The sequence below is a fragment of the Folsomia candida genome, unplaced genomic scaffold (assembly GCF_002217175.1).
Source record: "Folsomia candida strain VU population unplaced genomic scaffold, ASM221717v1 Fcan01_Sc004, whole genome shotgun sequence".
Lineage (NCBI taxonomy): Eukaryota > Metazoa > Arthropoda > Collembola > Entomobryomorpha > Isotomidae > Folsomia > Folsomia candida.
In genome coordinates, this window is record NW_019091196.1 from 9,375,093 (window position 1) to 9,393,706 (window position 18,614).

The 18,614-nt window shown below is 35.0% G+C and overlaps 6 protein-coding genes across 10 annotated transcripts; 3 read left to right on the forward strand and 3 right to left on the reverse strand.

Moving 5' to 3' along the window:
- Window positions 1–469: 469 nt before the first annotated feature.
- LOC110849102 (apolipoprotein D) lies at window positions 470–3,351 on the reverse strand. 2 transcript variants are annotated; one of them, XM_022096478.2, is made up of 7 exons: window positions 3,134–3,351; window positions 2,923–3,053; window positions 2,736–2,827; window positions 2,570–2,662; window positions 1,345–2,470; window positions 1,016–1,253; window positions 470–904 (listed from the first exon to the last, which is right to left on the reverse strand). In XM_022096478.2, exons 1-5 carry the CDS (start codon window positions 3,242–3,244, stop codon window positions 2,337–2,339), a joined length of 561 nt encoding a protein of 186 aa, XP_021952170.1. In that variant the 5' UTR covers window positions 3,245–3,351; the 3' UTR covers window positions 470–904; window positions 1,016–1,253; window positions 1,345–2,336. The 2 variants fall into 2 exon arrangements, with proteins under 2 accessions (XP_021952170.1, XP_021951499.1); XM_022095807.2 differs by lacking the exons at window positions 2,570–2,662; window positions 2,736–2,827; window positions 2,923–3,053; window positions 3,134–3,351 and having other exon boundaries at window positions 1,345–1,994.
- A 234-nt stretch (window positions 3,352–3,585) lies between these two features.
- LOC110849103 lies at window positions 3,586–5,797 on the forward strand. Its single transcript, XM_022096479.2, has 4 exons — window positions 3,586–4,699; window positions 4,772–4,860; window positions 4,953–5,139; window positions 5,223–5,797. The coding sequence occupies exons 1-4, from the start codon at window positions 4,565–4,567 to the stop codon at window positions 5,649–5,651; spliced, it is 840 nt and encodes a 279-aa protein (XP_021952171.1). The 5' UTR covers window positions 3,586–4,564; the 3' UTR covers window positions 5,652–5,797.
- Window positions 5,798–6,015: 218 nt separating this feature from the next.
- LOC110848371 (clarin-3) lies at window positions 6,016–7,699 on the forward strand. Its single transcript, XM_022095573.2, has 7 exons — window positions 6,016–6,227; window positions 6,319–6,464; window positions 6,532–6,717; window positions 6,801–6,980; window positions 7,107–7,242; window positions 7,319–7,369; window positions 7,448–7,699. Exons 1-7 carry the CDS (start codon window positions 6,154–6,156, stop codon window positions 7,536–7,538), a joined length of 864 nt encoding a protein of 287 aa, XP_021951265.1. The 5' UTR covers window positions 6,016–6,153; the 3' UTR covers window positions 7,539–7,699.
- LOC110848372 (barrier-to-autointegration factor-like) lies at window positions 7,570–9,589 on the reverse strand. 3 transcript variants are annotated; one of them, XR_004834704.1, is made up of 5 exons: window positions 9,448–9,589; window positions 8,853–8,935; window positions 8,328–8,783; window positions 8,090–8,244; window positions 7,570–8,004 (listed from the first exon to the last, which is right to left on the reverse strand). XR_004834704.1 is itself a non-coding variant. In XM_022095576.2 (3 exons), the coding sequence occupies exons 2-3, from the start codon at window positions 8,213–8,215 to the stop codon at window positions 7,858–7,860; spliced, it is 273 nt and encodes a 90-aa protein (XP_021951268.1). In that variant the 5' UTR covers window positions 8,216–8,232; window positions 8,328–8,532; the 3' UTR covers window positions 7,570–7,857. The 3 variants fall into 3 exon arrangements, 2 of the variants coding, with proteins under 2 accessions (XP_021951268.1, XP_021951266.1); XM_022095576.2 differs by lacking the exons at window positions 8,853–8,935; window positions 9,448–9,589 and having other exon boundaries at window positions 8,090–8,232; window positions 8,328–8,532; XM_022095574.2 differs by lacking the exons at window positions 8,853–8,935; window positions 9,448–9,589 and having other exon boundaries at window positions 8,328–8,528.
- Window positions 9,590–10,514: 925 nt separating this feature from the next.
- LOC110848675 (aldehyde dehydrogenase, dimeric NADP-preferring) lies at window positions 10,515–14,020 on the forward strand. Its single transcript, XM_022095941.2, has 11 exons — window positions 10,515–10,783; window positions 10,849–11,005; window positions 11,293–11,419; window positions 11,491–11,522; window positions 11,604–11,696; window positions 11,775–11,975; window positions 12,042–12,383; window positions 12,469–12,577; window positions 12,657–12,754; window positions 13,120–13,165; window positions 13,252–14,020. The coding sequence occupies exons 1-11, from the start codon at window positions 10,760–10,762 to the stop codon at window positions 13,520–13,522; spliced, it is 1,500 nt and encodes a 499-aa protein (XP_021951633.1). The 5' UTR covers window positions 10,515–10,759; the 3' UTR covers window positions 13,523–14,020.
- On the reverse strand, window positions 13,699–18,055 carry LOC110848676. 2 transcript variants are annotated; one of them, XM_022095942.2, is made up of 6 exons: window positions 16,133–18,055; window positions 15,948–16,047; window positions 15,768–15,877; window positions 15,339–15,389; window positions 14,935–15,056; window positions 13,699–14,874 (listed from the first exon to the last, which is right to left on the reverse strand). In XM_022095942.2, exons 1-6 carry the CDS (start codon window positions 16,241–16,243, stop codon window positions 14,787–14,789), a joined length of 582 nt encoding a protein of 193 aa, XP_021951634.1. In that variant the 5' UTR covers window positions 16,244–18,055; the 3' UTR covers window positions 13,699–14,786. The 2 variants fall into 2 exon arrangements, with proteins under 2 accessions (XP_021951634.1, XP_021951635.1); XM_022095943.2 differs by lacking the exon at window positions 15,339–15,389 and having other exon boundaries at window positions 16,133–18,036.
- Between the last annotated feature and the right edge of the window lie 559 nt (window positions 18,056–18,614).

An 18,614-nucleotide genomic window follows, 5' to 3' on the forward strand; every position in this document is an offset into this window, starting at 1 on the left:
TTCTAAGTTGTAGCCGAGTTGTTGTGACTTTGGGGGTCGAGGGTTGTGGTAAGAGGTATATTTATAATGGGACATACTATTATGTGTGGAAAGAAAGCACGGATTTACAAAAGTACAAATTTTGCCGATTCTATATATTACGAGAAGAGTGAGCTAATTAAGGCATTGTTCAGCGTAAGGCATATTATTGTTCATGGTGGCAGGGGTGTGCTAAAACAGCTACATTTTATCAAATAATTCTCACTGGATGAGCTAATTGTTGGCAAACATGAAGAAGTTGTGAAACTATGGGAAACTTTTTGGTGTTGAATATTTAGTCGGCATTTAATGAAGGCTAAAGGTCCAATTGTCAAATAGCTGAGTATTTAGTTAAATTATGTCAGGAACAATTTTCACGTTGATTGATGAATCATGTCAAGTGCGACACATCCTGCTTCAATGAATCGATGGGCGGCTCAGTGGTCGATAATTCTTTAAAAGTTTCATTGATTAAAATTTATTATTCTATACGTAATTCGTTTATATATAAGATCATTATTGTTGTTCCATAAAAATGAATTGTAAAAGTACAGATATCGTAATCAAAAATACTACAACATAGTTTGGACCCTAACAATTAAAAAACGCACTAATCTCTTATTTTATAGCCATGCGTAGACAGGAATGCTTGTTATAATGCGTGATATATAATATACATTTACTTAAGAACTGGCTAGTTTTCACCGTACTTTGTTTAATTCAGACTATCCCAATTAACACTTTATCTGCTGACCGGGCTATTATTCATCCCACTAATGACATTTCCAGATTTGTCAATTGCAAAATTATATTCCACTTCTGATGATAGTGCACTTTCGATCGCGAGGTCCAGATCATCCAAGCTTATTGCAGATTTGAGCTTTTCCTGTATTCATAACGTATTCCATAAATAATGTAAATCGTTAAACTTTACAGCATCAACGTTAAATTAATAACGTCGTACATACATAAGCACTAAATACTTATATGTAGTTACCATTTCTGAGAGTACTTTCTTCTTGGCAATTTCCAGTCTTAGATCGACATCATTTTCCTTTAGCAGTCTTTTCTGGTTAAGCTCCTCTACGACTTGGACCCATTCTTCTAGAAGTTCTTGATCACAGCGATTTTTTACTCGTACAATTAGTTTCCCATCATCCTGGATAATTCTTCGTAGTTGGATATCTTCAGAAAATTCAAAATGTCTCATTGCAGTAACATGTTTTTGCCATGCCCTGCAAAACAAACGTCCCGAATAAAAATCTAAAAAAAATATGCCGGCCGGAAATGAAACTATTAAACTAAATTAACTAAATATTCAATTACCACAAAGACTTGCTAAAAATTTGCTGTATCTTATTCTTGTCAAATTCTTTTTGAGCAACGCCAGGGTCTTCAACTTCATCATGATGTTCAATATTTGTATACATTATGTTTGGCTTTCTGGTCACTGTCGTCGCCCATTTCGGCTTTCGATAGAACCGGACCGTGGTCGAAGTCATGTTTTCACAACTTCTTAGCAGACTCCGATTTGTAAAATGATTAAATACCGACATTTTATTGTGTCACACTTGTAAAACTTAAATGGACAAGTATTGAATGGAGTGGAACTTGGTGCAATGTTTACTATTTTGCAATAATTGCAAAGAATTAGTTGAAGTGGTCTTATTTCTTAATGCGACCTGACTTTGCGTTACGATCTTGCGATGTTATCATTTAGCAAGAAGGACAAACTAAAGTTAATATATGACCACATATCACACACAAGATGCATAATTTAGTAAAGTACTCTCTGTGTGGAATTGGAATGGATGACTAGTATAATAAGTTGTGTGTGTATGTATATAATATGTAGCTAACACTGTGAAGTATGCAACAGTACTTTATGTGCAAAATTATTTTGCAAAAATGTTTGCAATACACAGTAAGTGTGCAAACTTGTTTCCATCCACTGTCCATGAACCTTCCGAGTGTCGAGTTCATGATCAAATTTTGTTGAGGTTGGTATTGTGAGCGCTGTAGAAGCTGGAAGGATGGCAGGGCTATGTGCAACTGGGTGCCAATTTTCTTTTACATTTAATTAAATAAAATTGTCGAATGTACAAATTTTAGTTAAGATTTACTAAAACATATCTCAAGTATGTATGTATGTGCAGTTTTGTAAATCTAGCTTTTAATTTTTATCAACAGTACTATAAAAATAAGTTACAAGTTACGAGTTACAAGTTACTTAATTATTACGTTATGAATACAATTCGAGTAACATTTATATGCAAATATTTAATTGAGCATTTTTCCTGGTTACGATTATTGTACTCTTAACCTGTACATCCATCTTGTTGTGTTTTCTGCAATGGATCAGTAGGTATTTGCAACTGTTTAAGTTTTGCATAGACGCGACTTCTTATCTCTTCGGAAGGTTTTCTTTCCCTTGACATAAACCAAACGATTCCTGAGAACAAATTAATTTACTTATGTACATCATTTACTTATGTAGGTGAAAAATCGAAATATTGTATCGACTATTATATGAATAATACATAGGACTCACGAAAACTCATAAATCCGAACCCAGTACATGACCAAACAATGGAGTAATTTTTGTAGTCAGTGTCAACAACCCAGTATGGTGCTGTACCTGCGACTATGAATTGAATAGATGCGTGAATATTTTTAAATTTATAAGATTTGTCACTAATTATGTTAAATAAGCTTACTTGCGACTGTGGGGAAACTAACGCCAAGTTTGGCACCACCATCTGCGTCGGTAATACGAGCCATACCCTCAATACTTCTAACTTGACCTGAACTATTTACGCCAAGTTAATGATATGTTAAATATTTTTTAACGGTTACAAACTGAGAATTTATGTATGTTTCCATTAAATTTAATGACTCACTAACATGGTCTGAACTTGTTGATTGCGTACCCCAAGAGTGCCATTTCCTAAATCTGAATACTCTGAGGTTATGCAAATGGCACCGATTTCAAAAACGGTGAAATACTTTTCGATTTCGAACCATTTACCAGAATACTGAAAATATGAAGTAATAAAATATATTGTTGATAAATTTTAACCTTTTTTCACCATTAATAAGTAATTAGTAATCTTACAAACTTTGTGTCAAAATTTGGCACAACTGGAATATCCGGACAGCTTCCGAACGTTGGTATTTGTGCCTTAGCTATACTAACAAGACTCAAAATTAATATAAAACTCTCCATTTTTTCTCGAAATTTCTATAAAGTTTTCTCAACAACAATTTTTACCAAGTCCCAGGAACTCACTGAAAATAAATTAGAAAACGATAGTGTATAAAGCTATGAAAATTTAAAATGCGTAAATGTGTAATGACTACTTTTAAATATGAGATTGTGAAATTAGATCACGCGTCTGTAGTACATATATCCTGAAAAAAATTCATTTTCTTTCGCAACAGTCACGCTAGACGCCTTATCAATTAAACGACAAATACCATAATTTTCTGGATAATTCATATAATTTTGGACGCATGAAGTCAAAATTATATAAAACCTAGATAAAAAACATGCCCAATGAATATTACATTACGCAACATTGTTGTCACAAAGTTTTTCAGATAACGACGAATTTTAACATTTATTTAGTTCATTGGATTTTAGGATTAAAACCTACATACAACATATAGTGTTGATCTAGCCCGAGTCAGGGGGCAGAGTACGCTTATCTATTCTTGTCAGGTGACCTTTCAGTACACAAGTATGACCAATGTCCCGAATATTAGCGTCTGAAACCATTCCGAATGCACCAACGACCCCACCCATCTTTATATGACCCCCTACCGGTCAACAATTTGACCGATTTTACTCATCTAACTCTTCATTTTCAGCACCATACAACATGTGTACAAAATTTCAAATCGAAAAGGAATTTAACGAGAGTCGAGAGACAGACACGGATATGATGGTTCTATAAGCTCTAACTCTGACTAAAAATGTAGGACACAATTTGTGTCACATAAACTAACCTCGGCTATCTCCACGTCAAATGAACTTTATGAAATTTGAAGCCAATGTCGATCCTGGACGTTAAAATAATTCAACCAAAATATGACTAATCTTATTAAGATGACGTTAATTAATTCTTTTGTAAAATTATCAAATAAACTATGAATTTAATTTGCACAATTTCGTTCAGTAAGGAACGTTCATAATATATGTAACGCAAAATTGGGGATTATTTTACCCCTCCCCCTTAAAACGGGTTACACCCCCTTTTCACATGTGGAGCAAGTTAGCCTGAAGCCTCCGGAGGCGTCGATGGGTTGCGTGGGAGGCCTCCCTCTCCACTGTGTTACCCAAAACGTTCCAAGACATTCAGTGAGCAAAAACGTAATTGGGTTCTTCGACCTCTCTGCCCTTTCCAAGCGGATAGAGAAATGAAAACTGCTTCACTTTTCTCTCCTCAAAAATACCACACCACCTGACTCTCTCCTCCTCCTCTCCTGTCGAGTCGACATAATTTCGACACATTTCGCCATCCATCCTCCTTGAAAGCTCGATAAGATGTCGTTCATCAATCTAAGCAGCCCTGGAGAAGAAACTTCTCCTGAAGAATCAACAGTGGAATCAACGAAACTTGAAGAATCGACTGAAATTGTACTGCCGACCATTGACGTTAGAATGGAGGCATTAAAATGGGTTCGTCTCTTTCACGTATATTTTTATAACATAACATTTTACAAATGGTGATTATGAAATTCATATTAAAAGGTAAATTCACTCCAATTAACAACGCCAAAAATTACGTCAATTAAAGAGTTGAGCGATGGCAAGTTTTTCGGTGACGTTTTAAAGATGTTGTAAGTCCAGACTATTTTTATTTGGTACCTATATAAGTGTACAAGTAGAGAATAATAAAGTCGTGTAATTATGGTTTGATTAAATTATGCAGATTTTGCAAACCGGTCAACACCGATGATACAACAGAGACGTTTATAGTTTTGGAAGAGTTTTTACGCTCTCAAAGTCTTGATATGGATACGCTACACATGCAAATCAATTTTGAGAATGCATGCAAAGGAAATGAAACGGATCTTGTCAAAATTTTGATAGCTTTGATGGGTTTATACAGTCTGACGGTACGTATCGAAATTCAGTGTAGTTTTTGTTTAATATATGTGAATGTATGGTTTAAAAATTAAATATTTATGTATGTATATAGTTAGTAGAAGACTCCTCGCATGAATTTGTAGAGTTACAAATGAAATTTCAAGACGCACAAAAATTACTTGAAGTTGCGGAAAATGCTTTGCTGGAGACGACTCAAAAACTCCGGATTACTGAAAAACAACTTTGTGAAGCTAAAATCGCCATACTCGGAATGGATAATAATAATAACAATAAGACACCTTCCCCTCTGAAGCATTTTATTTCAAACCCAAAGTTACGCTTAATTCCAAGTATGAAAAATCTCGACGGCGGACGGAAAATGAAAATGCTTATATTCTTTGTCATCATGGGTCTCCTGTTACTTTTCATTCCCAAAGAGATTGTCAGTCTGACAATTGAAATAATCTTTGGGCGACAGGAATTTGCTTACATTGCAGAAAAATATGGAACATTGGAGCACTTGGGACCACCAATAATTTAATTTAGTGAATTTTACAAATATATTTTTTGCTCTTTTGCTTTCGAAATATCTTTGCAATATACTTTTACATAAACATTTTTACCTTAATTGTAGAGACAAATATGTATACACTTTGCTATGAATAATATACATGGATGATGATATGATATTGTGCATTCCGCGTATCACCAAATCAATTAGCTTTTGTTTAGCTTACATCATTTGTGTTGATTCATTGATCTCTGATAATAGCGAGGCTGATCGAGGTGAGGTGACAAATCCTTCTGACGTGACGATCGGGTGGGGTTGATATTTCATGGTAGCATTCTTGTTTCAAAGATAAGATAACATGATACGCCATACATATATATTTTAGTTGGAATAATGCAATGATAAATTCATGATGCGATTATAATCGATATTTATACCTTATACGAATTTAGTCATATATTTAATGTTAAGTTCCTTAATTTCTCTGGCTGTAAAAAAAACTTAAAATTAGTTACAAAAACGACACTAAAAAATGGCTGCTAGACGTCTCCACGGTCTGATTTACGCGACAATAGCCTTATGTTGTATGGTCATCGTAATTTGCAGGTCAGTTGAAGTTTTAACGTTTTGAAGTGTTTTCATACTTGAGCACTGTTGAACCGATCCGAAGAGTTATTTAATGTAACGTATTTTGCAGTGTTTCATTAGGAACTGACCAGTGGTTTAAGGCGACTGGGTCTTCGGTACAAAGTTCTTCACTATCGATAGAAGTCAGCTATGGATTATTTAAAGGAAAGAAAAAATCAACCAATGAAATAGGATCTCTTGAAGATGAGTTAAAAAGTAAGAAATAATATTAAATATACACATCAAATCATATATTTAATTAAATTATTTTGGTGCAATTTAGTTGTATGTGTATCTTCGAAATGCATGTTCAGTTGTGGAAAATCGGGGAGCCAAAGGAAACAAAATCTGGAAGAAATCATCGCTGGGGGTGCAGTTACAGGGGATACCATAATTTGCGCGTCTGGTCCTGTTGAAACTAGGGATAGTGCGAATAAATTTGGAAACTTTAGCGGACGTCAATCCGATGGTGGGGTATTTTTGTTTACTTCATTCTTTTTCATATAATTAGTAAAGAAGGAACTATCAACTGTTTGGCCTCGGAAATTTTAGGGACTACTACAGACCCAGTATTTCTTAGTTTTGCCTTGTACCTCATTACAATAATATGCTTGTGCGGTGCCATGATTTTTGCCATTGTTGGAGGAGGATTGGCTCTTTACAACACGTATAGAACACCTTTCCGGCCAATTCTTAGCGTTTTTGGGCTTTACATTTGGAATGGAATCTCTGGTAAGTGAAACTGCATGCATAGTTTCCGTTCCATATGGAATGAATATGCCTTTCCAAAAATTATTTCTGACAAATTTACCTTTTCATATATAAATTTATGATATATACATACTTTACGTTGTTTAGCTGCCTTTGTACTGCTGGCAATGATTATCTGGGGTGTGGCATTCGCGACGTCGCTGTCAAAAAATGCCGGAGTTAGTAACACGCTGACGGGTACATACTCAACTAAAGGAAATGGGTCACTTGGGATTTCTTTTTGGTAACCTTTCAATAAATATGACTGACTGATTTTAAATTACTGACCTTTCTAACTTATTCAATTATTTATATTGCAGGATTTTGCCCTTGGCCCTCGTATTTGCCATCACAAATATTGGAATTATTCGGTACCCGACTAATTAACTAATTATTCAATTATTTCAATTTGTGAAATACCTTACTAATTTTATATACATATCGCGCAGGTACCGCTCTTATCGCATAGTCGAAATGGAAGCAAAAAATGTTAAGGTCATGACCGAAAAGCTCGAGAGTGGCGACATATTGCTATTTTAACTTGAAAAAGATGGATCGACACAATCCAAAGTTATTATATACAGAGCATTTTATTATTATTATTCACACGACATCGGTATTATAAAAGTATAAAGAATAAGTATCGAGAAAAAGTTAAAATACCAGTCTCATCACAATTCATGCAATTGAATATCAAAAAGTAAAAATATATATACAGATTACGACTGATTGATACATATGGACGAAGTGGGAGCAATTAATCAACATTTTCATATCACTCTTAAATTTTTACGTTTGGCTGCATATTAACATTTAATCCCTAATAATGACTTTGTTGACCATGACCATGACGCATCTCTTACAAGAAAGCGTTACACCAATCGCTCATACATTGATGACAACTCGTAGCATGCGTTGTACTCATTCCTGCAGTGAGTTTCAGCCAGTCGATGAATAATTCTTGATCTCTCTTAAGCAGCAAAAATTGGCCCAGTACAACGGAAGCCTGCAAATAGTCAGTCCAATGGCAGGGTGTTATCAAAAATTACTAGAAAAATGCAAGAATTGATGCTTATCCAAGTTTATCTTACCTTGTCGTATCCCTGAGAACTGAGGCGCCTCCCGTAAACTTCGCCAATCCCTGCAATATCTGTCACCAATTTTTCAGCCATAGATTCCAGGACGAAATTGCGATGTTTTTGCGATGTGGTAGCCATTATGCGAGTAGTGAGTACTGAGGAGTGAACTTTGATGGATAAGAAATGAAATCTTGCTAATCACAACCAAAAATAATAGTCTTGAAAAATACGACTAATATTTTTTACTCACCTCTAATAGTACTTTATCCAACCAAAATCACTTCGTCCCTTTTCCCCCACCGACGTTTAAAACGATAAGTTCAGGTCAAGTTAATTTACAGAAATTATAAATTGTTTTGGACAACGAAAAACCGGCGGAATTTTTCTCGTAAGTTGCGTCTGTGAGGGTATATTGGTGGTGGGAGATAGTCCCGGGCTGGAGGTTATGCAAACAAAGTCATTTTTGTTTTCGCAAATTGAATTGCGAGATTGCAAATGATATTTTTTGTGTTGGCATGCAAATTTCTTCAAAACCAAAGTCGAGTTTATTCTTTGCGACTATTTGTTATACAAAAGTGCTCACTACACACGACATATTTATGATAGTTGTAAAATCAAATTAGATGATATTGGTTATCAATGCAGCCTTATCTGCTCCCGCAGCCATCACTGAAATTGATGGGAGGTGGTATGAAACGAATTGTCGCTGTGATAAAATATCCATTTATAGTTTTATTTCATAAATAAATCCCATAATTATGTTCATGCATTTTACCTTTACTTTTGTACTCCCATAATCCATATCGAACCCAATGTGGTATTCAGTAAAGATATGACGATTCTTTCTTGGTCTCGCTTCTTAAAGAGAACAGTATTTTTTGAAAAAAAAAATTTTGATTCGAATTTTATCAGTAATAAGAAATGGAAAAGTACCCGTGTTTAGTACGCAAATGATCATAAAAATAATGACAAGACTCCGTAAAACCATTGTTATTTAAAAATTATGGAAGTTCTGTAGTGGGTTACACATATATTATTTTTGCATAATCAAGTCTACGAATCGATGACTAGTACGCATAATATACTAGTTGCTAGTAGTCATCAATTCGCAGACTTGATTATGCAAAAATAATATATGTGATGGTTATATAATATATATAACCCAGTACAGAACTTCCATAATTTTAAATAAACATTCCATTATGTTTTTGTAAACATTTACAACGAATCATATTCATTATGATGTTAACTAAATACTACGTATTCGTCTAGAAGTCGGTGTCATCATATTCATTATTACGAGTGTAAACAGCCTTATTTTAAGTGTCTTGAATTATATCAATTAATTAGGCATTCACAATAAAACTTACACTATTGAAGAACCAGTCTTTCCTCATTAGCCAATGTCAAAGTCTGATCTTGATTTTCTCGTTTTACCTCCATCCAATTAATTGTCATTATCCTCGATTCTTGTGAATAAATAAATGTGTACTATTATTAATTCTTATTACAGTACCCAACAAATGCATTATACAATTAATTTGTCGGTGTTGCATGAATTTGCATGAACCAAAGTGTAAAAAACACGCATGTGGTGGCAAAAATGCCTAATTAATCTACACACATACGTACACACACTAAAACAATTACCAACACTGGCAGGTCACGCCATGGTAGACAAACCATGACCAAAACATACACACATATAGCATGTCGTCCTGTCATGTACATGTATTACGTAATAAAAAGGATTTCAGTCCTCTACAAAAAATAATATATCACATCATCCCAAAATTACTATGCATTACAATTTAGTCTGCTTGTTAGGTCTGCCACACATTGTTTCATGTCGAACTTTTTCATTGTTCTTATTTTTTGATTCCACACTTGAAAAAAAAATTAATTTGAGATGAGCCCATTATTACTTTAACACGTCCCTCTGATGATATGGAGGCATCAAAGCATGGCAACTTTAGTGTACCTTACACACTATTACTTGGGATTTCCAAACTTGTAATTTCGAGTTTTATTAAAAGTGTGTGGTGCTGATGGTGCTTTAAAAAATAAAACAATACCAACCAACCGAATAAAATTTGAGGGGAATCTTTTTTACTGGTTGCCTAAATATTAAAAGGTTTTCTACCAATTTAAGATACCCATCGTTCGTTATTATTGACTCTGACACACATACGCAGACTGATACTAAATACTACCTGTACAGTTAATAGTTCCCTCGTGTAAAGTTAACTAACCAGTTAAATTAAAATACCAAGTGTGGATTGGACGGAGGAAGAAGGGTTGAATTGAGGATTATTTTATTTGCATTATAATGCAAATGGTGCTACAGCTACTACAATGTTGGTTGCGTAATATGAGAGAAGAAATGGGCAAAATTCAGTCAATGATTTTGTTTGGTCTCCTTTTTTCATAGTTGAGTTGCATTGAAGGATGTCAGTGATGGTGCATGGTGAGAGATTCAGTTTGTGTGTGTGTGATTCCTCAAACAGCAGTTCTTTCGTGTTGTTTGGCTGAGCTGTTCAGCCTGAAAGCACTTTTTGCGTCAAGTCAATTATAATTTTTCGTGGTAGAAGGTCAGTAGGAGAGATTTGGCTTAAAAAATTGGAATACCCAAGTTTATTTGTGTGATACGCAAATTTTAACAGTGCAAGAATTTTTGACAAAATGAGTGCGAAACAATTTGAAGGGGTAAGTTTTTAGGTTAAATAGGTAATAGAATAAGTTTTGAATAATTGGATTTTTTAAAATTCTAGGTTGTTAACAAGGCTAGAAATGCTTTTAACTCTGGAAAGACGAGGTCTCTTGATTTTCGAATCGAACAGCTGAAAAATTTCCAACGTATGATTGCAGAATGCAGCGAAGATATTTTAGACGCGTTGGCGAAGGAGATGAAAAAGTCTAAATTAGAAGGTTCGTAATTTTGAAAATCATCTAAACTTGTATGTTCAAAAACGGTGTAATTCTAATTAAAGTGGCATATTCTGTAATATTATGTAAAAGTCAAGAGTGTCATCAGCAGTTGTCACCATATAGTCCAAATCTAGCTCGTTCCGTATCATCCCATGCCATACATAGGCATCCTTCTATGCAATTCATTTTTTCAAGTTGTTATTAACTTTAAATGGACTTTGATAGGATGAGTTGCAATATATAGTTGCACTTGAAAATTGGTTGACCTTTGCTTTGCTTGTTTACAGCCACATTGTACGAGCTGGAGATAATTACCAATGAGCTGAATGCACTTATCAAGGATATGAAAAGCTTGGCGGAGGATGAAAAATTACCCGTAAATCTTTTGGCTGCATTGGACAGCGCTTATATCAGGTACTTTGAGCTTGATGAGGTACTGCAGGACGCTGTAGATAATAATTAACACGGAAAATTCAATTTTTCAGAAAACAACCCTACGGAGTTGTACTGGTTTTGGGTATATGCTCGATGAATGATTAATTGCGTGTGGGTATGATGTGTAGTGTAATTTGATTTTTAATTATAATAATTTTTATAGGAGCATGGAATTATCCATTTCTTTTATCTCTCCAGCCAATGGCAGGAGCAATGGCTGCTGGAAATGCTGTAATTCTTAAGCCGTCAGAGATGGGTAATTAATTTTAACTAGTTAATTAACTGACTATCTGATTACGTATTAACTTATGGTCGAAATTTTGAATCGTCACAGCCCCACATTCAGCAAAGTTGATGGCTGAACTTATTCCGAAATATTTGCATCCTGAATGTTATCAAGTCGTCCAGGGAAATGTGGATGAAACCAAGCAACTTTTAACGAACAAGTTCGATTACATTTTCTGCACGGGGTCGACAAACGTGGGACGAAGTGTAATGCTTCAAGCTGCTAATACCCTGACCCCTGTTACGCTTGGTAAAACATTTCTTATATCTTTCTATCTCTTTCCAGACAATTGCAATATTTTATATTATAAAATAGAGCTTGGAGGAAAATCACCCTGTTACATTGACGAGTCTGCGGATTTTGCTCTCGCAGCTAAGAGAATTTTGTGGGGGAAATATATGAACCTTGGACAAACTTGTATCGCACCTGACTACGTCTTATGCTCCAAAGAAGCGGAAAAAATATTTCTCTCTGTCGCAAATGAAGTCATGAAAGAATGGTATGGGGACGACCTTCAGGGACATCAAGACATTCCAAGAATCATCAATGAGAGGCATTGTCTTCGCTTAAAAGCCCTAATGGATCGCACCAAAGGAAAGATTGTGTATGGTGGCAAGGTCGATGTGAAGGATTTGTGGATTGAGCCTACAATTGTTGGTTAGTTATTAGAAAATAAACCTCAGTATTTAGCGTCTTAAAAATTCTTCCTATGTATAATTAATTATTTTATTTAAAAAACTAGTCAATGTTCTTGCCAACGACGAATTAATGAAAGATGAAATTTTCGGTCCGATCCTGCCCATCGTGTCCGTTAAATCTGTTGACGAAGCAATCAAATTCATCAATGCCAAGTAAGCCCTAGCTTAGCTTTTATGCTATTCGTTTATAACTTCACAAACTTAAATTGTTTTCATTTCGTGTGTAATACAGACCTCGACCTCTGGCTTTGTACTCGTTTGCGAAGAATGAAAAAATCAATGATAAAATCGTGAGAGAAACGATATCTGGAGGCGTATGCATCAACGATGGTAAGTTAACTTATTGAAATACATATGCATGTATGCAATGTATTCATATATATCCTTTTGTACTTTTGAGCTAATCGATCTACATATTTGACTTTCTGTATGATCTTCATTCTTATTGAGTGAGCTAACTATACGAAAGTCCTTGAAGTAGCGCTATTATAGCACCACATATAATTTTACAATGAAATGATTATTCAAAGTATTATGCCCGCATTGTTTCATGAACCGGTATATTTTACTAACCAATAATAAATTTGCCAAATAGTTGGATACAATTTTATTTGAACCGAAAAGTCGCTTACTAACTCTCAGAAATAATTTAAATAATGCATATCTACTAAACTCGTTAACTTTTATTTTTCTAGTGCTCTGGCATATGGCCTGGAAAGGACTTCCATTCGGAGGGGTCAAGTAAGTCAGCATTTTAAAGCTCCCCGACAAATCTACATATTATCTCTGGAGCAATATGTAATATTATTATTATTATTAACTTGTAGTGATTCTGGCATTGGAAATTACCACGGGAAATATTCCTTTGATACCTTTTCCCATCACAGAAGTATCTTGAACAGATCCTTCAGCATGCTCAGTGAAAAACTTGGCGAAGCAAGATATCCTCCTTACACCGCTGGAAAGATGAGATTTTTCCACATGGTTCTGACCTACTTTGACTTATTCGACGTCAAATGTAACCGATTTTGGACGCACAGTTTTGCCGTGTTGTTTGGTGCTTTAATTGTTGCCCTGTATTTCAATTATTTGAAGTAGAATTTGATCTACATGCTTTGATCGCCAATTTTTGTTTGTTACCACCCCAAAAAGTTTCCAGGTACAAAATTTCTATAATAACATATGTACTACCCAGTTGAATACGCAGATTGAGACCCAACGAGATATATTTATGTATGTATATATATGGTCGTCGCAAAATCTTCATTATTTTACTAAAACATCTATCTTGTCTTTGTCATCCAATCCATGATCGTTTATCAAGAGACCCTACTTTTGGATTTTCTTTTCTTATTAGAGTGTATAAAATTATAACAATAAGTGGTGCCATTAATTACAAAAATTAATATTTTATTACACACTTTATTAAATATTGACAAAGAATTGCTAATAAAATTTTAATAGCTCAAATGACATAATATGCATGTAAGTATAGTGGTGTAATTTTTACAGAATTTCATAGTCACGATAATTTTTTCAGACAACACAAATAGGATGACACTGAGATTTTAGACGCATTGATAAATAGAATACACATAAATACATAGATTAAAGATATGACTTAAAGATCAAATTTGTACACATATATATTTCCATTAAAATTACACAAATAGAATTCAATAGTTCTACATATACACACGCTTCCCTGCATATCTATCTACCAACAACATCAAGAATCAAGTCACAACTTCAGACAGAAAGAGTATAAATTTAGAACAAATTATAGAATTTGAAACCTGATCTCATACATCTTCACATTTCTTTCTTATTTTATTACAGTACTTTACGAATTGCTCTGCTCGCCCGTGTCGTTAAAGAAAAATTGGTTCAATTCACATGTAGATTTTTTTTGTACAATAGAAAAAGACACGCTGAGCTAAATCGAGCATTTTCTTTGCATGAAAGGCATATTTCTGATATCATCGAGTTGAAAGAGTGGCCTATTGAGTGTAATTCTTTTTTAGCATTTTATTTAGCTGCATGTGGTTATTTCTTCACACATTTGGTAATAGATAGTGATCCCTGTAAAATATTCCTTTTACTAAACAAAACTACCGGATCGTATTAAATGCTAGCACATCTAGAATTACATTTAGATTGAATAATAATATAGAGAGTACAATAATATAGAGTCAATAAATTCAAGTCTTTCACAACTTGATCTCTCTCTGCCTCTAACTAAAAGTGATCTGTTCTTACTTACAAAGAGGTTAAGCTACATACATAAATTGTCCATTTTTTGGTAGTTAGTAGGTATTTCTTGGGTATGTATTTTTTTGTGGACCTCGTTCAAAGAAAGTCATTACTCGGTGTAGTCGGTTGGTTCAAGGACCCAATGCTGTGTTCGGTCAGAAGGGTCAGGAGCATAGAGGCCGATGGGTTGACCAATCCTGACATTGGGTTATTTGATGATAAGCGTAGGCGGATTAATAAGATAAGATGAGACTTACCCCATATTTGTCAAGCATACATCTTCAGATCGTGGTTTAATAAAGTAGATTCGACTCCCTTCCGACTTCTCGACGGCCACCCAGAGTTGATTCGGGTCCGACCCTGCCACCCCACTTCCGCTCTGTTCAATCAATTGTATGTATGTACTGGAGATGTGGTAGATGCATAAATGTGGATTTTGTTACAAGTTTTGATCATTTAAAATTAAAAGAAAAATATCGAAAAGAAAGATAGCGGACGGAAATATATAAAAAAACGAGACGAGACATTATTACGACACAGTGTTAGCCAAATTGTAAGCGGTACAAAAATTTCACAAGAAGCATGTCATGGTAGTAATTTAGTAGAAATTAATGAGCATGTGACGATTTATGAAACGTCTTGTCCTATTTGTAAAACTTACGGACGATGGAAGTGAGGATATTTGAAAACCCGTAGAACTGGAAGCAGCCGTCTATTTGTTTTCAGCAATACCAAAAGTTTTAATGTTTTTAAACATGAATGAATATTTTCTGAACTAGTTAAATCTTGATAAAAATCTGAATTTTAAGATAAGTTTAGTTGCAAATACTTGTACAAGTAGATTAACGAAATGTAGCAGTAAAGGTTCGTCAGTGATACAAAATTCGTCTCAAATTTCTACATTACATTTTATTTTTATTTAAAGTGCAAAATTGCAATATACAGAAATATGTATGAACTACACATCTAAGTCTATCTACTTTTCATTCTATGTAGCTCTAGACATGTACATATCTAAAACGTCTATCTAAACTAAACTATACATGGATCTAAGAAAGCGCATTAATTGCAAGGTACACAAATGTCTTACATTTTGGACCAAGATTTTGGTATCCTGTCTGTACTCCCACACTTGCACGGGACCGGAAGGATTTTGATGCATGGAGGAGATTTCGAACTCACCACCTTCTTCGCCCTCCCCTAAAAATTAATTAGTCAGTTTGCCAATTAAAAATCAGATGCATTCTTTTTTAATTATTTATTTACTCACGGATTCGCGAAGTCCGAAACCTTTGACAGTCGCTGTCCGTATCCTCTTCAGCCACAATCGAGGCTCCAGGAGTAGTGATGTAGTTTTCCAGGTGGATCACCTTTCAAAATGACATAAAATTTGCAACAACTAATTTTCCTTACTAATAAATATAGCTAAATATTTACTAAATTGGCCAAACTTACGCTGTCATCATACTTATTAATAATCTTGTAGATGTACCCATCATGAAATCCAGTCACGGAGGTGACGCTATCCGTCGAAGATTTATGCGTGTGGTGCCAAAATTTGTTCATCTTTCTCTCTCATAAATTTCTTCGTAAATCCTCGTAATTCAATAAACTCCAAGCTTAAGTTGCCTTTGTCTAAGTAAATGAGTTGGTGAGACAGCTTTCGCAAATTTTTCTCACGCTGGAGAAACCCGTAAAAATACGACTGGATCGAGTCTGTGAATAATAGCGACTGACTGACAATAAGTGTGAGAGAAGAAATGCCGTCCTGTTTTTCTCCTGCTTTCTCCTCTCTCGTGTTCCAACGGAGAAAGTCACTTCAGCCCGGAAAATACGCAATAATAAATTTCTATGTGCCTGCTTTCCTCGGAGCTGCTCGAAACTTGAACATGTATCGATTGACCCAGAGGCTTGGAAACCAGCAGTCGCTTGGTCACGTCGGTCGGTGGTGATGCTTGGCAGCGAGAGAAAGAGAGAAAGCAGTGATGCTTTCCCACTGAGAATTTGATCTCATGCCAGGTTTCTATGTAAAAGTAAAGGTATTTGGATGTCCGGTATTTGCGATCCTTTATCCGGTGGTGATAAGCAGGGCTTTGTAGCTACGTGGATGACATGACGCACAATTAATATGTATGGACCCAAGGCTAATAATAACGTTATAGATTATATCGTTTTGGTGGTTGGTAACAGTAGCGAAAATCAATAAAAGAGAGAGTACTTATATAACTGAGTATGTACGTATGTCGTATAGCAAACAAACATGCAAATCACGCCTAATGGACAAAGTAGCCTTGGGTGGAATAAGGATCAAGTTAAGCAGTGGATATTTATTTACCATGACATGAAAAAATCCACTTTAGCCCACAATCATTCTTTCCAGACGTGACATAATTGAAATCAGGAGAGTAATTAAAATGTCAGCCATCCATTTTGCTAACGAATTCTATTTTAATATTCGACATACTTACGTATGTATAAGTAAGTTGACCCTTGACATTTCGCCAGTCTTACGTTTTACCAGAGTAAGTACATTTAATGCTGGAGAATTCAATCATCCACAACTACAAGTAAGTAGGTGGGTTTAATATGTAGTAAGAAGGTGAAAATGAAATGTCAGGAGACGGAAATCTGGCCAGAAATGTCGAAATATCGGTGGTGGTAGCCTTGAGGGTGTTTAATTTCCATGAAATATTCGGTTTTGTGGAGCTTCTAAATAAATATTAAAACACAGTTTCATTTTCATATCAAAGAGAATAATGCATGTACGTACATATTCCGCCATGAAACCTGCACTTAAATTGGCGAGGCTTAATTTTAACAACGTTTACATTGCACGACTACGTGACGTCTCTGCTTATAACAAACTAAGAGTTTGTTTGGCTTGATTTTGTAACATGAATTATTACGAATCTTAAAATTAGAATTAATGAAGGCAATCAGAGGACAAAATATTCCCCAAATATGAGACTCGACGAATACTCGAGAATTTCTCGAGAACTGCTCAACACAAATCTCAGGTTTGGCATGCCTCAAACTCTTAAGTTTTCAACTTTATCATTTTCTCTCTAATTGTCAACTTATTGTTCAAGTAGTTAACATAATTCAGCCTTAAAGTGCAACCAATCATTTGAAAATACTCCGCCGAAAGAAGAACTTGTTTTAATAATGCAAAGTAATTATTTTAAGTCTGCCGTCGCTTAAAGCGTCGCGACACTTACCTACACACAGGTAAGTTGCACAAGTAATAAGTGCATAAATTCGTAGCTTCTTTCTTGACTCTCTTACTTACCACATTCGAGTCACGAACTTATAAATACGAGAATTCTTCTGTGTATATATTTAAATGCAAATGGAACAAGAAGAACACACACACCAATGACCTGCGTTTAGTTGGAGTGTATGTAATTACTACGTTATGCTGCACACCACACTTCGGCTAAACTAACAAGCAGAAGAAACACATATAAATAATAATTACTTTATTTGGGTTATAAAATACCGTGAATATGAGAGAAAGCCGAAATTATTGCAGCGTGCTTAATCACAGAGCCATTTAAACTCCCATTTTAGGGAAATTTTTAGACGCTAATTACACCCCTCGTATTTAGTAGTACCAGTCTGACATTGACATTGGAGTTAATTAACTCGCAGTTTCATAAATGTAGTAACCCAATGATTTATATTAGTGCTCTTAATTAATTGCAATTACGTACGGTAGGTAGGAGCCAAAGAAGTTTGAACTTTAACTAACTAAACATCATTTTCTTGTCATTCATAAAACATCCTGTCCAACTGAAGTACCTGAGCAAATAAAATGTGTATCACTCTCCTTGCAAAAAAGGGAAGTTGCTTGCAGTTGGAAAACAAAGGAGGAAACTTCTCGCTGCACTTTTTCACCAGAATTCCCATGCGTGAGGACAATCCAACTTGGAAAAAG